The sequence below is a fragment of the Lipotes vexillifer genome, unplaced genomic scaffold, assembly GCF_000442215.2.
Source record: "Lipotes vexillifer unplaced genomic scaffold, Lipotes_vexillifer_v1.1 scaffold1624, whole genome shotgun sequence".
Taxonomy (NCBI): domain Eukaryota; kingdom Metazoa; phylum Chordata; class Mammalia; order Artiodactyla; family Lipotidae; genus Lipotes; species Lipotes vexillifer.
The window spans coordinates 423,317-441,699 of record NW_006772955.1 but is presented as its reverse complement, the minus strand read 5'-3'; the positions used below and the strand labels follow the sequence as shown (position 1 = coordinate 441,699).

At 37.1% G+C, this 18,383-nt stretch overlaps 1 protein-coding gene across 1 annotated transcript in view; it reads right to left on the bottom strand.

The window, feature by feature from the left end:
• LUZP2 (leucine zipper protein 2) overlaps positions 1-18,383 on the bottom strand; it is a 437,054-nt gene that overhangs the window by 12,549 nt on the left and 406,122 nt on the right. The window contains exon 8 of the mRNA XM_007447947.1: positions 7,426-7,518. Within this exon, the coding sequence (XP_007448009.1) occupies positions 7,426-7,518 (93 nt within the window). The remainder of the gene's footprint in view (positions 1-7,425; positions 7,519-18,383) is intronic.

Here is an 18,383-nt window from a genome sequence, read left to right as displayed (position 1 = left end):
AAACGCAAAAAAAAAAAAAAAAAAAAAAACCCTGCAATGTAGAGGTAATGGAAATACTAGAAGGCTAAGAAAATAACAGAGGACATATCTGAAGTAAGAATGATGAGAGTTTCCCAAAGGTAATGACAGAACTCAATCACAAATCCTGGAAGATTAGAAAAACAAAATTACATCTAGGCATGTCATCAAACTGCAGAAAACCACAGAGACATATTGAAAGAATCAAAAGGTGAAAACTTAACTACAGAGAAATAAGGATAGGAATTACTTCAGACTTCTACTTAAAAACAATTTAAGCAAGAAAAGATTGAAGTGAAATACTTAGTGTTAAAAAAACTGAAATATTATCCAGTAAAATTATCCTTCAAAAGTGAAGAAAAAATAAAGATCTCAGAAGAACAAAAACTGAGGGAACTTGTCACCAGTATATTTGCCTTTCAAGAAAAGTTAAAAGTTCTTCAGACAGGAGGAAATGATATAGTCCAGAAACCCTGATCTACAAAAAGAGAGGAAGAGTGTTCTAGAAGGAATACGTGGACGTAAAATAATGTTTTTATTTATCTTGTTCTTAACTGATGAAACGAATAACAGTCTGTTCAAAATGACAATAGCAACAATGTATTTGGTAATTACAGCTTATGGTTAAGTGAAATGAATGACAGCAATGTTATAATAGAGGAACTGGAAATACTCTATATATACTCTCTGTATAAGGTTCTTTCACAACCCATGAAAGATGTGATAAATCCAAAACAGTTACAAATTATGGCAGACATCAATCCAACTATATAAATATTCACTTTAAATGTGAAGGGTCTAAATATATCAGTAAAAGACAGGGATTGTAAGAGGGGATAAGAGAAGAGCACACAACTAGATGTTGTATATAAGAAACCAACTTTAAATATAAGGACACAGATTGATTAAAAGTTAAGGGACTCAGAAAGATATTCCATGCTAATATTAATCAAAGGAAAGTTGGAGTAGCCATATTAATTTAGGCAAAGCCAACTTCAGACCAAGAAAAATATCAGCGATAAAGAGGGACATTTGTATAATAATACAGGGGCCAATTCTACAAAAATATATAACATTCTTAACATGAATGCACCTAACAACAGAATGTCAAGATACATGAGTCAAAAACTGATAGAACTGCAAGGAGAAATAGACCAAACAACAATTATAGATTAAGGATTCAACACTCTCTATCAGTAGTGGACATATCAAGCAGGGAGAAAACCTCTAAGAATATAGTTGATCTGAACAACACTGCAGATAAAGCGGATCTAATTGACATTTATGGAATACTTCATCAGACAAGAGGAGAATACACATTCTTCTCAAAGTCACATGGAACATTTACCAAGATAGACTGCATTCTGGGCCATAAAATACATTTGAACAAATGTAGAGTATGCCATCAGACTGCAATGGAACTAAACTAGAAATAAATTACAGAAAGACGGCTGATTGCTATATGGAACTCTCTGAGCTATTGCTCAATTACTCTGTAAATCTAAAACTGTACTAAAAAAACTTAATTACTTTTTAAAAGACACCATTAAGAAAATGAAAAGACAAGAAACATATGGAGAGAAATGTTTTCAAATCAGATATTTGGTAAAGGATTTATATCCAGAATATATAAGGAATCTTACTACTCAACACTGAGAAGACAAATAACCCAGCAGAGCATGGGGAAACTATCTGAATAGAAATTTCACCAAAGAAAATATATGACTTGCTAATAAGTATATACAAATATGCTCAAATTATTAACCATTAGGGAATTAACAATTAAGCCTGCATGAGCTCTCAATTATTAGTTATTGGCTTCATTCAGGTCCCTATTTTATCTTACTTTTATTATTTAAAAAATTTTCTCATTTAGTAGTTTCTACATTTTTGAATTTCATAGAGCAGAAAAAGACATTTAAAAAAAAAAGGAAATGGGAATAAATTTGCCAACTATTAATTTTGTCAAGTAAGGGCACTAAAGTAAAAATTTAACTCAACAACTACCGTCTACTTTCTCTCTGTAAAAAACTAAGTAACACTGATTGATCTCTGATTAAAGAAAAAAGTCTTTTATAAAAAAACCTGATGTCAATATTTCAAAACACACAAAATACACAAACTATAAATATGGAAAAATGATTGTATTAGGTTGTCCAGGGAAACAGAACTAATAGAATATATACATAGATATTTAAGAGGAGATTTTTTTTTATGGGAATTTGCTCATGTGATTATGGAAGATGAGACATGCCATGATATGCCCTCTGTAAGCTGGAGAACCAGGAAAGCTGGTGGCATAATTCAGTCCAAGTCCAAAGGGCTGCGAATCAGGGGAGCTGATGGTGTAACTCCCAACCCGAGGCCAAAGGCCTGAGAACGGGGGTGGGTGGCCTGCTGGTGTTAAGTCCCAGAGTTGGAAGGCCCCAGAAGCAAGAGCTCTGATGTCTGAGGGCAGAAGAAGGTATACATCCCAGCTCAAAGAGAGAGAGAATTTGTACTTCCTCAATCTTTTCGTTCTATTTGGGCCTTCATGGGATTAGATGACGCCTGCCATATTTATGAGGGAAGATCTTTTCTTAGTCTACTGATTCAAATGCTAATCTCTTCCGGAAACACCCTGTCAGACATACTCAGAAAAAATGTTTTACCAGCTCTCTGGATACTCGATTAAAGCAACCCAAACTGGAGCTTGAGTCTCCAGTTCGTTAGAGTCAAGTTGAAGCTATTTTCACATTGCTGTATTGAAACGGAAGCAATGCCTTTCATGCTATTTAACACAAATCAGAATATTTTGGGTGAATTTAGACAAGCTGAGTAACAGCAGTTCTCATAGATCCAAAGATCCTCCCACATTTTCCTGTAAGGTAGAGGAAGTCATCAGAATTATTCTCTTATTATTGGGGAATGCTAGAAAGGAACTATAGAGCTCTCCATGCTTAAGGTTAATTACACACTGAGAACTATAGCTTGGGGAGATAATGGTCCACTAGCTCTCTCTAGGGAAGGCTTAGTTATGGATAAAATCACACATCAGCTTCCTGATCAGTTTCACAGTCCTACATCAGGGCTTCTCTTATATATGGTTGCATAATAAACAAAGGGTTCAGGGATGGACCCCCCTCTACCTACTAGCAAAAGTCACATCATACTACCATTACAGAGCCTTATTTAGGCATTGCTGTCTTTAAATGCAAATATAACAGAGTCTGACAAGCAGAAACTCTATTACTAAACAACACTCTAAAGGGATTATGTCTTATCTAAACCAGTGTTTTTCAAATTAAGAATCACCTGGGTTGGGAAGAGTGTTGTCAAGTCCACATTAAAAAATGTTTACCCTTAGTCTTATTTATTTAGAACTTACTGAAGAATTTCTCAAAATCTTAATTTTTAAAAACTCCTCACATGATTTTAATAAACGTGTACATGTGAAACACATTTTTTAGTAAAACTGGCCTTCACATTAGAATCACCTGGAGAAGTTAAAAAATAAATACAACTAATGTCTAGACTCCACATACCAAGATGCTGAGTCAATTTTTCTTTTTTTTTAATTTGTTTTTATTGGATTATAGTTGCTTTACAATGTTGTGTTAGTTTCTACTGTAGAGCAAAGTGAATCAGCTATATGTATACATATATCCTCTCTTTTTTGGATTTCCTTCCCATTTAGGTCAGCACAGAGCACTGAGTATAGAGTTCCCTGTGCTATATGGTAGGTTCTCAATAGTTAACTATTTTATACATAGTATTAATAGTTTATATATGTCAACCCCAATCTCCCAGTTCATCCCAACCCCCTTCCCCCCTTGGTAACCATACGTTTGTTCTCTACGTCTGTGTCTCTATTTCTGCTTTGCAAATAAGATCATCTATATCATTTTTCTACATTCTACATATATGTGTTAACATACAATATTTTTTTTTCTCTTTCTGACTTAACTTCACTCTGTATGATTCTCTGGGTCCATCCACGTCTCTACAAAGAACCTAATTTCGTTCCTTTTTATGGCTGAGTAATATTCCACTGTATATATGTACCACATTTTCCTTATCTGTTCCTCTCCTGATGGACATTTAAGTTGCTTCCATGTCCTGGCTATTGTAAACAGTGCTGCAATGAACACTGAGGTGCATGTATCTTTTTGAATTATGGTTTTCTCTGGCTATATGCCCAGTAGTGGGATTGCTGGGTCATATGGTAGTTCTATTTTTAGTTTTTTAAGGAACCTCTGTACTGTTCTCTATAGTGGCTGTATCAATTTACATTCCCACCAACAGTGCAAGAGGGTTCCTTTTTCTCCACACCCTCTCCAGCATTTACTGTTTGTAGATTTTTTGATGATGGCCATTCTAACCAGTGTGAGGTGATACCTCCTTGTAGTTTCGATTTGCATTTCTCTAATTAGTGATGTTGGTATCCTTTCATGTGTTTGCTGGCAATCTGTATATCTTCTTTGGAGAAATGTCTGTTTAGGTCTTCTGCCCATTTTTTGATTGGGTCATTTGTTTTTTTGATGTTGAGCTACATGAGCTGTTTGTATATTTTGGAGATTAATCCTTTGTCAGTTGCTTCGTTTGCAAATATTTTCTCCCATTCTGAGGGTTGTCTTTTCCTCTTGTTTATGGTTTCCTTTGTTGTGCAAAGGCTTTTAAGTTTAATTAGGTTCCATTTGTTTATTTTTATTTTCATTACTCTAGGAGGAGGGTCAAAAAAATCTTGCTGTGATTTATGTCAAAGAGTGTTCTGTCTACGTTTTCCTCTAAGAGTTTTATAGTGTCTGGTCTTACATTTAGGTCTTTAATCCATTTTTAGTTTATTTTTGTGTGTGGTGTTAGGGAGTGTTCTAATTTCTTTCTTTTTGAGTCAGTTTTTCTGAGATTGGTCCTGGTCATCAGTATTTCATAAAAACCCTCCATGTGATACTACAGTGAGGACAGGGCTAACAACTACTGATGTAGAATTGGAAAACTGATGTTCACAGCAACCTCATTAATTCCTACTGCTTACACCTGGCTTATCTCATTCACTTATATTACTCTCTTGGCCTTTAAATGTAACTGAGTCTACAACCTATAAATACTGAGCACTCTCTGCACTAGAAAGTGTAGCTGCTTGGAAGTAGAGATTTCAAAGACTAAAATCTAGGGAACTGAAATCAGGTTAGAGAGAGAGCGTTCATGCTGGTACATGCTGCTTTTTGAAGGGACCCAGATCGGGGCCTCCACCAAGGTAGTAGATGCTTATGGTACTTACTGAAGGGAGAGGAGCAGCTAGTGACAAGGAAGGACAACAAAAGTCAAAAGAGAGTGGAACAAACAAACAACAAAAAAAGAATTTATGCCTCTCTCTCTCTCTTTTTTTTTTTTTGCGATACGCATGCCTCTCACTGTTGTGGCCTCTCCTGTTGCAGAGCACAGGCTCCGGACGCGCAGGCTCAGCGGCCATGGCTCACGGGTCCAGCCGCTCCGCTGGATCTTCCCGGACATGTGGGATCTTCCCAGACAGGGGTACGAACCCGTGTCCCTTACATCGGTAAGCGGACTCTCAACCACTGCACCACCAGGGAAGCCCTATGCCTCTCTCTTGACAAAAAAAGTAGACCAAAATATTGCTTTGGGAAATCTTAGCAAAACGTATAGAACTTTTCAGGTTTGCCTTCAGTGGGACTATTTTGTTTGTTTGTTAAGTTTGATGAAGTCCTGGTTCTTTGTCCTTTCAGATGTTTTGGCCACCTCATGGCGTGAATGATTTGCTCAAGGCACTGATACACCAGTACAAGGGCAGGAAAAAAGCAACTGAATTCCTCCTAATCCAAGGGCTCAAAGCAGGACATTGAAGGATCAAGCCTGAGCATTACCCATAAGGGTGCAGGCCAGAAGCTTCCAAAATTCTTATTTATTTTTAATTTTTTAAAATTGAGATATAATTGACATGTAACATTGTATTAGTTTTAGGTGTACAACATAATGATTTGATATACGTATATACTGCAAAATGATTTTTTGGTAGTTTTAGGAAAGTATATCAAGAAACAACGGCACTCTCCTTAAAATTAACCCAATGGTCTTATCATTTAACTGCACATAAACATTTGAAAATCTTAACTATATCCCTAATTGAAACCAAACTCCTTAGCTTGGGAATCCAGTGCCCCTCCCACTTAAGTCCCAAATTATCTTCTTAGGCAACATCCCACCATTTTCTGTATGCTACTCTCTACTCATATTATTCAGATTTTTTTTGCGGTAAGCGGGCCTCTCACTGTTGTGGCCTCTCCCGTTGTGGAGCACAGGCTCCGGACGTGCAGGCCCAGCAGCCATGGCTCACGGGCCCAGCCGCTCCGTGGCATGTGGGATCCTCCCGGACCGGGGCACAAACCCGCGTCCCCTGCACCAGCAGGTGGACTCTCAACCACTGAGCCACCAGGGAATACCCCTCTATTCAGATGTTTTCTTGTCTCTGCACATTCACTCACACTGTCAGAGACCTATCTGTTCTTCAAACTACAGCAAAAATGTTCCTTCCTGCCCCAAACCTTCTTGACTTCCTCCTTCCTTGGAAGTAAATTGCAGAATATTTTATTTCTACTTCTCACTAACCTTATATTCTAAATTGTATGGTTTTGGAACATGTTTCAATATACAAAGATGTGAAGGCCAAATTGTTGAGAAATTTATATTTCTAAATTTACTTTGGCAGTCAATAGAGGAAAAAGAGATAGACTTGTTTAACTTATGTTTCTATTCTGCCTTATTTCCTTTGCTATCACCTGATATCTTTTCCATCATGAAGAGTTTCAGCAGATATTTTCCATTTTGTCAACTAGATTGAAGCCTAGCTTTGAATCTATTAAATACAGCTGTTGTCATTTGCTGTTCCTCAAGCCCAGACATGACAGACCTGTTATCATGTCAAAGTTCCAGAACTAAAATTTCATTTCACTTATTACAAGTGAAATCACAGAGTACAAGTTCCATATTTCCTATTATCATTTGAAGGGTAAGAATCTCCCTTCCTCTAATGTAATGTCTCTATAATGCAGGGTTTATTTGCTTCTTGGGGAGAATATTATTGAATCACATTCTTTGTTTGGGATTCTGTTTGTTTGTGTTTGTTTTTAATATTTTAATAGCTTTCTGTCATGTGATTGTGGGAATGACCCCCTTACCCCTCTAGCAATTCAAGTTCATAGTACCCCTAATTGTCTGATTACACTTCCTAGTGGAACACCTACATGATTCATATCTATTTGCATTTTCAAATTTAAAAGTACACTGTTTAGATAGTAGATATTACATATAAATAGAAAGTTTCATGGTGGCATAAACTAGGGTTGTTAAAACGCTTATGTCCTTGTTTTCATGTTGAATGTTGTTAAAAACATTTTAAATAAATCTTACAATTTGAGTATCGCACTCAGGGGTACTCAGATATTCTTCCTTTGTAGTCTCAACTTGAGAGCTCTCATGGGCTTCAGAAGTGGTTTGTTGAGCCTTGAGAGAGAAAGAGAGAGAACATTAAAAAAAGAGAGAAATAGATTCAACAGAGAGATCCTAGGACTACTGTAAAACATGATACAATGGCAACATCACACTCAAAGAAAAAGAATGAAATGAAAATTTATATGTATCAGAAACCTTAAAAACTGTACCTTAAATATTAACTGTGAAATTAAATAATTTCTATTCAATTTTATATTAGTGCTGTCCAATGGGATTATTTTCCCACTGGAAATATTTATTTCTTGCATAATAGGCCTTTATTTTAAGGATCCTGGTTCCTCAAAAACACAGGAATCCTATCGTTTCTCTTTATTTTAAACCCCAGTATATCTGGGAAATAATAAGCACACATCTTGTTTTTTTAATAGGAAATAAGATGTTTTCTAACATCTCACTGTAATTTACAAAAGAGAATTATATTCACTCCAATGCTTCACTAACCAAGTACTGTTTTATATCTCCAGAAACCCTAAATATTATTATAAATTTCTCTGTGCTACTTTCTACAAAGAAATGCCAATGCACACGATCCAAGTTAGGTCTTTGGAACCTTCATTCTTGAAATTAAATACTGACTAGATTAAAAAGAGGCCTTAAATAGGTACATTAGTTCCAGTAGGGTGACTTGCCCAAGTTGTTTCTACAATGAGACACTTCTTATGGTTCACATTCCCAGTCTTCTGAAGCACCCTCTGGTTCTGCTCATTCCCACCTCTGTTACTTCTGTCTTCTCCTGGATAGTATGAGCTCCTGATGTTCTATCATTAAAGCTCCTTCATTTAATTTGGTAAGGGTCAATGTTGATTGCTTGTAATCACAGAGACTTGAATGATACTGGGAGTCAATCAATAAAATAAAACTGACAGGGCTTCCCTGGTGGTGCTGTGGTTGAGGGTCCGCCTACCGATGCAGGGGACGCGGGTTCGTGCCCCCATCCGGGAGGATCCTGCGTGCAGCGGAGCAGCTGGGCCCGTGGGCCATGGCCGCTGGGCCTGCGCGTCTGGAGCCTGTGCTCCGCGATGGGAGAGGCCACAGCAGTGAGAGGCCCACGTACCGCAAAAAAAAATAAATAAATAAAAAATAAAACTGACGGTACAACATAAGGGCTGAGATAGAGGTTTGCCATTGAAACCAACAGGAGGGAAACCTAACCCAGCTAGGTAAGCTGTAAAAAATAACACCAGGTTCACCAATGATGGAGATTACATTTTAGAGTAGGTATTCAATATTTTCCTTAAAATATAAATTTGCCCATATTGATAAATGTTAATGTGTGCTTAATTATATTTTCTTATGCAAATATTGTGTATTTATGAAAATGCTCCCAGATTTTGGTGGTGAGACCTAGGTAAGAAATATGTGCAGAATAAAAGGTTTTATCTATCTGTTTATCTATCATCTATCTATCTGTCTGTCTATCTATCTATCTATCTATCATCTATCTACCTATTTTTGTAGGCCTTTGCTAGTTTGGACAAAATATAAAAGGGACTTCATTTACAATTAAGTTCAGAAAGAGCAGGGAGAAAAGAATGACAGTGCAACTTTACTCATCCATAAGTTTCCCAAAGGCTACCCTTGTGCTCATATATTAAAAAACTGGGGTGCCTGGTTTGTCAATTTCTACATCTATTTATGAAAGTGATCTCAACTCTGCTTCAGGGGAAAAAAATTACATATATTAATTACTTTTAACAACTGGAGGAAATTATACATCACTTCACCAATGTGAGCAACAACGCATGAAAAGTTAAATTACTTTAAATACAAAACCTTAGTATTTAATTGCAGAACTGGTTGCATTAAGCGTAATACATGCAATCCTTAATGTAGGCATTTGCTATCAGTGAAATGGCTCCTTTTATTTTATTTTATTTTATTATTTATTTATTTATTTTTGGCTGCGTTGGGTCTTCATTGCTGCGCGTGGGCTTTCTCTAGTTGTGGCGAGTGGGGGCTACTCTTCCTTGCAGTGTGCGGGCTTCACCTTGCAGTGGCTTCTCTTGTTGCTGAGCACAGGCTCCAGGCACAAGGGCTTCAGCAGTTGTGACTCCTGGGTTCTAGAGTAAAGGCTCAGTAGTTGTGGCACACGGGCTTAGCTGCTCTGCGGCATGTGGGATCTTCTCAGATCAGGGCTTGAACCCGTGTCCCCTGCATTGGCAGGCGGATTAACCACTGTGCCACCAGGGAAGCCCCAATGGCTCCTTTTAGAAAGAAGCTTATTGATCACATGCTTGCTGCAGTTCACAGATGGCTGCTAACATAGGTGGAAGCTACAAATACCCTCACACCTTATGAGGCTTTAAATATTATTCTACAAAACCACATTCCAAGATGTGAAACTCTGACGTCATTTTTAAGAAGGTAAAGTATGTGACACCAAAATATACCATTCTGCTCACATTTCTTCCTCTGACAGTAGCCTCAAGAAACCTCAGAAATCAGGCCTCCATAATGTCAGCTTCAAAGGTACGCCTGATAAAACTTTAAGCTCAATAACTTGTTGGGTAATCATTTGCTCCGCAAACAGTCATTTATCACCTACTCTATCGGTTAGTGGAAGGCGTAAATGAGGAAGGAAGGAGGACATAAAAATGAACAAACAGGATCTCTGTCTTTACAGAATCTATTATTATGGTGGAGTATAAAACAGACTTTTATCTAAATGTCACTTGTATGTTGGAAAAAAATGGAAAAAATCAGAAATAAGGAGATACATGGATCAACTGCAGTGTATATCTACAAGGAAATAATGTATAAAATAATTCAAATGAATTAAAAATTCAAATGAATTTTGCAATGAATTTTAAAGAAATGCATTACATCACTCATAAAATGTTAACCAATTGTGTCACCTTCCCTGAACAACTTAATATCTCTGTTCTTCAGTTTATTCATATGAAAAATGAGGATAATCCTGTATGATGGTGGATCCATGTCATGATACAACTTTCAGAACAAATAGAATTTGTAATACCAAGACTAAACCCTAATGTACACTGTGGACTTTGGGTGATTAAGATGTGTTAATGTAGGTTCATCAGCTGTAACAAATGCACCACTCTGGTGGGGGATGTTAATAATGGAGGAGGCTGTGGGTGTTAGGAGAGGAGATATGTGGGGACTCATACTTTCTGCTTAAATTTGCTGTGAACCTAAAACTGCTCTGAAAAACAAAGTCTATTTAAAGCAAAAAAATATATATAGTATTGAATTATAACCTAAAATCTAAAATAAATATCCACGAGTCCATGCTGATATAAATAAATGATTGAATCAATAAATAGAAGGACAAATAAATAGAAAGGACAAATATTTTTTACAGAAGAATTCTCAGTAACATATTAGACAGTCTCCTCTTCAGTAGGTGGAGAATAGGCTTCCCTTGAGTATAGGCTGAAATTAGTGATTCACTTCCAAAGAATAAGGTATGGAAAAGGACAAATACTAGCATTGTGGAGAAATCCGGCAGGCACCATCTTAACCAAGTGATGAGGGTTAACATCACCAATAATGTCATATATCCCTGGTATGATAATAAGAACACCGTGCCTCTGTGGTATTATTCACAAAAATCCATAACCCCCGTCTAAGTACAAAAACACATCAGACAGACCCACATTGGGGGACATTCTATAAAATATCTGGCCACTAGTCCTCAAAAGTGCCAAGGACATGAAATACAAGGAATGAAAAACTGTCAGACAAGAGGAGACTGAGACATGATGACTGAATGCAATGTGCTGCCCTGAATTGGATCCTGAAACAGAACAAGACGTTAGTAGAAAAGCTGGTGAAACCCAAGTTAGGTCTGTAGTTTGGTAACAGTATTATACCATTGCCAGTTTCTTAGTTTTGATAAATACCTCACAGCTATGTTTAGATGTTAACATTAAGGGATGTAAAGGATATACAGGAATTCTCTGTACTATTTTCTTAATGTTTTTCTAAGTTTTAAGTTATTTCAAAAGAAAAAGAAATATTTTAATGAGGATAATAAAAAGTCTTCCTTCTAGAGACCTGTGAGGATTAAATAAGTTCATAGGGGTATAGCACAACTCAATAAAAATGCCAGTTACTATTAGTATTATTACTATTAACATTATTTGCTAAAATTGTCCATGACAAATATGCATTAGTTTCATAATAAAATAATTAATGTATTATTATAAATGATTATTGTTGGGTGACCTTATGTCTATGAGCATATAAATACGACAAAGTATTGATACCATACATATGTTCAAAATAGGAGTTTATCTCAAAGCACAAGCAAATGGCTAAAAGTGAAAGAAAAAAAAAACCTAGGAAATCAGGCATAGTCTTACTGAATTTTTTTCACATATTTTAAAGTGGAAAATTAAAACATTTTATCTATTTTGTGCCAAAGAAATATTAAGCATGTGGAGAAGCTAGAGGAGGTCGTTTTGAACATCGTGGCAGTAAAAACTTAATGAAACTAGGGCCATGTTTCTGATTGTCTCAGTAGTGACGAAATGCAAACTGGAATCTTACTGGGCTGTTTCTGGCCTTCAGCAGCATCAGCAGGAGGGATGAGGAAGAAGTGAGGGCTGATACTTCAGGGAGATACAGGGACACCTTCTCAGTTGTGAAGAATGGCTCTGGGGCTTCCCTGGTTGCGCAGTGGTTGGGAGTCCGCCTGCCCATGCAGGGGACACGGGTTCGTGCCCCGGTCCGGGAAGATCCCACATGCCGCGGAGCGGCTGGTCTCGTGAGCCATGGCTGCTGGGCCTGCACGTCCGGAGCCTGTGCTCCACAACGGGAGAGGCCACAGCAGTGAGAGGCCCGCGTACGGCAAAAAAACCCAAAAAACAAAAAACAATGGCTCTAGATGGGGGCCCAATGTTTATAATGTCAGATTAGTGTGACAATTTTAGGCATAGCTGGGTAACTGTGTGGGGAGGTTGGTAGGAAGGGGTTTACATCAGTCAGATGAAACAGTATTACTGGGAGCAGGTAATAATGAAAGCACCATTATCATTACACAGTCTTATTCAGGTCAGGGACTCAAGGAGACGTAGGGAATAGGAGGATATTGTTTTTTGCCCAAGTGAGAGACCTGGGAAACATCCATCAGGATTTCTTAAATGCTCAGCAAAGCAGGTTGGCATTCATGGAAGGATCCCGATTCTAGTATTAATGGGAAACTGAATTCCTAATCTATGAAAATAAGGTGAATACCGGTTTTAGAAATGGTCAATTTTGTAGAGAGGGAGTAGGGAATGTTGCCCCTTGTGTCTTTATAAAAGCAACCAGGGAACGTCTGTTATCTACATCCATTGATACCATGGTGCCACAGGTGATATAGACGGTTCTCCTACATATGCTTTACCTGTATCAGGAATGATTCTGGAATAGATTAGAATCCAGTAGTGAATTTAGCCATGGAGAATGAGCAGTGGCAAAATTAAAGGTTCCCAGGGATTCAGTGGACTCACTAGCCACATTCTGTATTTTAATCAAGCTCTGGACAATAAGTATAAGGTTATTTTTTAAACAAAATTAAAAACTGTTTTGTAAAAACAAGAACAAAAACTATTCAGTGTGTCTCAGATAACTTAAGTATGGCAGTTGTATCACCATCCATGAAAAGGACATTCATAGGCATTCACGGCTTTTATGTTTTATTTAAAAATAAAATTAGAATATCTTACAAAGTCTATTGGAAACTAAATGACTGGAACCCCATGCTCACTTTTCAACTGATTCTAGTGTAGCCTCAAATGGGATAACTAACAAAAGTAGGAGGATGAATTAAGGCAAAGCTGTTTCCATCATGGGTACTGAAATTCATGGCATACTCATGACTAATGATGAAATATGAAAAGCACATGTGTCTATCATGAAAATTCACAGCCACTGCTGTCATTAAAATGAATATGTTTACTCTCCATGATAGAATTATTTTATGGATGTGAACAGCCTTAGAGACAGATATGGTTGCTCATGAACACATTGTAATTTGGCTAATGTGGGATCATTCTCTCTCCCAGATTCTTCATTTATTAATTTATTCATTTGTTTGTTCATTCATCTAACATTTGCTATTAGTCACAATGTATTATGATGAGCATTAGAGGAACTCTAATAATGAAGATATGTCCCAGCACCCTCTAGGAGTTTGCTGTTCTGAATTAAAACATCAACCATTATGTGACATTTAGTGGCATCATTAGTAAATTTCCAGAAGCATCAGTGATTTTAATTTTTTTATATAATGGAAATATAGGCTCAGCTGATAATCTCTTACCTACCATAAGAAGCTAACACTAACTGAGCACTTGTTAGTGTGCTGTACATGCATTACCATATATCATATAAGAGGTTAGTATCCAAAATATATAAAGACCTCAAACAACTCATAGCAAGAAAACCCAACAATTCAATACAAAAAAAAAAAAAAATTGTTCAGAGATTCTAAACAGACATTCCTCCAAAGAAGACATGCTGATGGGCAACAGGCACACGAGAAGATGTTCAGCATAACTATAAGGGAAATGCAAATCAAAACTATGATAAGACATCACCTCACAAGTATTAGAAAGGCTATTAACAAAAAGCCAAGGAATGTTGGAGAGCACATGGGCAAAAGGGAACCCTCATACACTGTTGGTGGGAATATAAAGTGGTGCAGCCATTATGAAAATGGTATGGAAATTCCTCAAAATATTAAGAATAGAACTATCATATGGTGCAGTGATTCCACTTTTGGCTATTAATCCAAAAAAATTTTAAAAACCCACTAATTTGAAAAGATATATAGATATATACACCCCGATATTTGTTAACAGCATTATTTATTTACAATAGACAAGATAAGGAAACTACCTAAGTGACCATTGACAGATGAATTGATGAAGAAAATGTGGTACATATATAGTGGAATTTTATTTGGCCATAAAAAACAAATAAACTATTGCCATTTGAAACAACATGGATGGACCTTGAGGACAATATACTAAGTGAAATAAGTCAGACAAAGAAAGACAAATACCACATGGTCTCTCTTATATGTGGAGTCTAAAAACAAAGAAACAAACAAAATAAAAACAAACACGCTTATAGATACAGAGAACAGACTGGTGGTTGCCAGTGGAAGGGGGTGGGATGGGAGAACTGGGTATAGGAAGTTAATTGCAAGGTAACAAATGGTAACTAGATTTATGGTACTGATCATTTTGTAGTATATACACTACATACACTATATACAAAGTATTATGTTTACACCTGAAACTAATATGTTATATACTAATTTTACCTCAATTAACTAAAAGCAAACCAAAAAACCTCTGTTGCCAATGACCTGGTTTTGAGACCTAAGATGGGTTACTAGCCTCCATGAGCCTTAGTTTTCTCACTTATAACATCAGAATACTGTACCACCTCACAATGTTCATCTTTACTTTAACTGAGAAAACTTATGCAAAGCCCTTAGCAGTAAGTCAGTCACAGAATGACTGCTCTATAAACTTTGTGTTGTGGTAACATAAGAGGCAGTGCATATTTAAATGTTCATCCATTTTTGTTAGCATATCTCTAAGATTCTACATAATGTATGTTTTGAGAGAGCAGTTTGGTGCAGTAGACTTGGCATAAGAAACCTGGGTTCATGTTTAAGATCCTTTTTAAGTAAAATGGTTATAGTAAGATCTGCTCTACATATTGTGATGATCTAATAAAACATCTTATGGCAATAGCCATAAAAAACTTTGCAAATTAAATTTCTCACTATCATCATTATTATTATTGAACAACTGGAAACATAAATTGGAATCCATGCAGTAGCCTACAAAAGGGAAAAGTTTGCTCTTAGAGTATAATTGATGTGAATAACTTCCTAGGTTAGGTAGCTGCAAACACTCAGGAAATATTCTTGCTTTCTTAAAGAGGAGACCAAAGAGGGCCATAGATGCCATGGGAAAGCCTAACATCAGCACTCTAGGGGACTCAAAAACACTGTCTATGATCTCGCGAAATCCTGAATATCAATATGTTTCATATAGTAATGAAAAGCAAGGCTACTACTTCTAATTTTCTTTGAAACATTTCAATCTAATTCACAGTGCACTGAGGGTAGATCAAGATGAAAAATAATTCTCTGATCTTTCATCAGTTCTGGCACAAAGAATATAATCACTTTTAGCAAATATAAAGACAGTATGTTTCCTATTGCTTTTGGAAATTCTTTTGTGGGAATTCTTTTGATGAATGCTCAAATTATTTTCTTATTGTCAAACTCCGTGTAGAATTGTGTGATAGACACTTCTGCAGACATGGACAACAACAATATCTTTTTATACCAAATAAGTCTGAAAATAATAATATTTAGCTTATTCTTATAACAAGCTTTTGAAGAAAATGGTATTACTATTCCCATGTTACTGGTGACGAGTTGGTCTAAAAAGCTGCATCTGTTACACAGCTGATTAGTGGCAGAGTACAAATTCAAATCCAGGCAATTTGCCTTTAATGTCTTTGTTCTTAAACACTAGATATACTACTTGCTATAAATTCAGCATTTAAGTTTATTAGGCTCATTGTTTTATATTGTTAGCTCTATTTCACAAAAGACTAATCATAGTCTTTGGTTCAATTTCTCAACATCTCACAAATAATTGGCAAGGGCTTCCCTGGTGGCGCAGTGGTTAAGAGTCCGCCTGCCAATGCAGGGGATACGGGTTCGTGCCCCGGTCCGGGAAGATCCCACATGCCGCGGAGCGGCTGGGCCCGTGAGCCATGGCCGCTGAGCCTGCGCGTCCGGAGCCTGTGCTCTGCAACGGGAGAGGCCACAACGGTGAGAGGCCCGCGTACAGCAAAAAAAAAAAAAAAAAAAAAAAAATAATTGGCAAAAGCCAGGATTTACAATTGGCCTGTTGAATTCCAAATTCTCTGCATTGGTCTATTGAATTCCAAATTCTGTGCTCTCACACACATGATTCTTGGCACTGGGTATCTGACATTTAGCCACAGATTGCAACACAGGTTTCCAGGACAGTGATGTTAAAGAGAGAAGCTAGAAAATTCAGGGTGCCCACCTAATAGAGCTTGTTAATGCCTGAAAAGGACCATTGGAAAGAAGCATAAGCCTGCCTCTGAAAAAGCTTGTTTAGCTTCTCTCTACATGCACTATGATGCTATTTAGACAGAACAGATTAGAATGTAACCCTAGTTAGCTTTAGCACACTGGAAATTAGTAAATTCTAGGTGAGTTTAATCCTATAGTAAATTAAATTGACTTGAATACACATAAATTTACTACCCTTCTTTAGAGTTTATTTTTAATTTTACTCTATCATTTTCAGTATAATGATTACTTTTATTTTGCTATATTTTGTTTGAAGCAGCACTTTGTTTCATTGGCTCTCCTGTTTTCTAACTTCATCTCTCTTAAGGAAGTCCTCCTCTGCCCACCAAGATTGGAAAACATTGCAGGACACTAACAGGAGTGTTACAGAGGGAATTTAGAAATTGGAGCTAGCGTGCACGTGAGAGGAGGCGGATAAGGTTTTCCAAGGCATTTGGGACAAAAGCCTTCTCCAGAGTCAGTAAGGACCTAACTTTCACTGGTAAACTGCAGGCCATGGGATATATCACCGTTTTTGAACTCCCCTCCATAAATCAAAATTTATCCACACCTTCATTCATCGTCACCAACTTATCTCCCCACTCAGCAGTTGGTATGTCTCTACTCCTCTCCATGTCCAACTCTTCACCTTGTGATCATATTTATATTCCTTGATGCTTTTTCTGGAATTTTAAATCCTTATTACATATCTCTAACTTTTGTCTTCATTACCTTTTTTCATTCTTCCCTTTCTCTCTTACTAAAAAAGTACACAATCCCCTGTCATCCTACTAAGGAGCCCCCCATCCATTTGTCCACTCTCCTCAGCTAAGTTCCTTAACAAAATCATCTAGTATTCCCACCTTCATTTCCTCACAAATTCCTTCAAATTTCATGTCCTTCGCATTTCTCAAATCCATCCCCCCACTCCTTTCCCACTGCTACTGTCTCATGGCTCTTACCAAGAATATTATTCTCCCAATAATTTTGTTTGCTTCTATTAGCTTGTCCTCCTAATCTTTCTCTCTGTTACTACTGGAATTATCCTCTTAAAACTGTAACCTCATCAGGTTTCCCTTGTTAAAAATCTTCTAGTAGATTCCCAGTTACTGAAAGATATATAATTAAATGAATGAATAATTTCCAGAGAGGAAAAAAGTATTGTCAACAAAATGATCATAGCAAGTTGATTAAATTCCATATAGACGTCCTTTTCTTCTGCAAGAGTTATAAGGAAATATCTCTTATAGATAGTTGTTTTTTTTTTTTTTTAGGATTAAGATTTTAGTGCATCTAAAGAGACAAAAGAAAGGTTAGATGAGAATATCTAGTGTTAAAGAAAAAATGTCCCTTGGATTGATAATCAGTGGAGGGGATACTGGGATCTGTCTTACTTATGAACAGCCAACTGGTGATGAGTTGTTGGGTTGAAGGCACCACGAAAGTCATTACTATTTGATGAGCATTCAAGAAATTGTAATGAAAATATAGGAAAAGAAAATGGAACAAGTCATCTGCTGGTTCTTCCACCATTTCTGCCGCGGAACCCAGCCACTCAGGCAGCCAAAGGAGTGGCAGTGGTCCAGCCACCCAGCACACGAAGGCCCCCAGTGCATCCAGCAGGAGCCCTCTTCACCAGGATGCCCAAGAGGTAGGTCTGGTCTGTCAAAGGGAGTGGTGATCAAGCATCGCAAGAGGAGAGTGTTGATGGTGTCATTTGACCTTCTAATGCAAAAGTGTAGATGTAGCCAAAAAAGGTGGCTGGAACGGA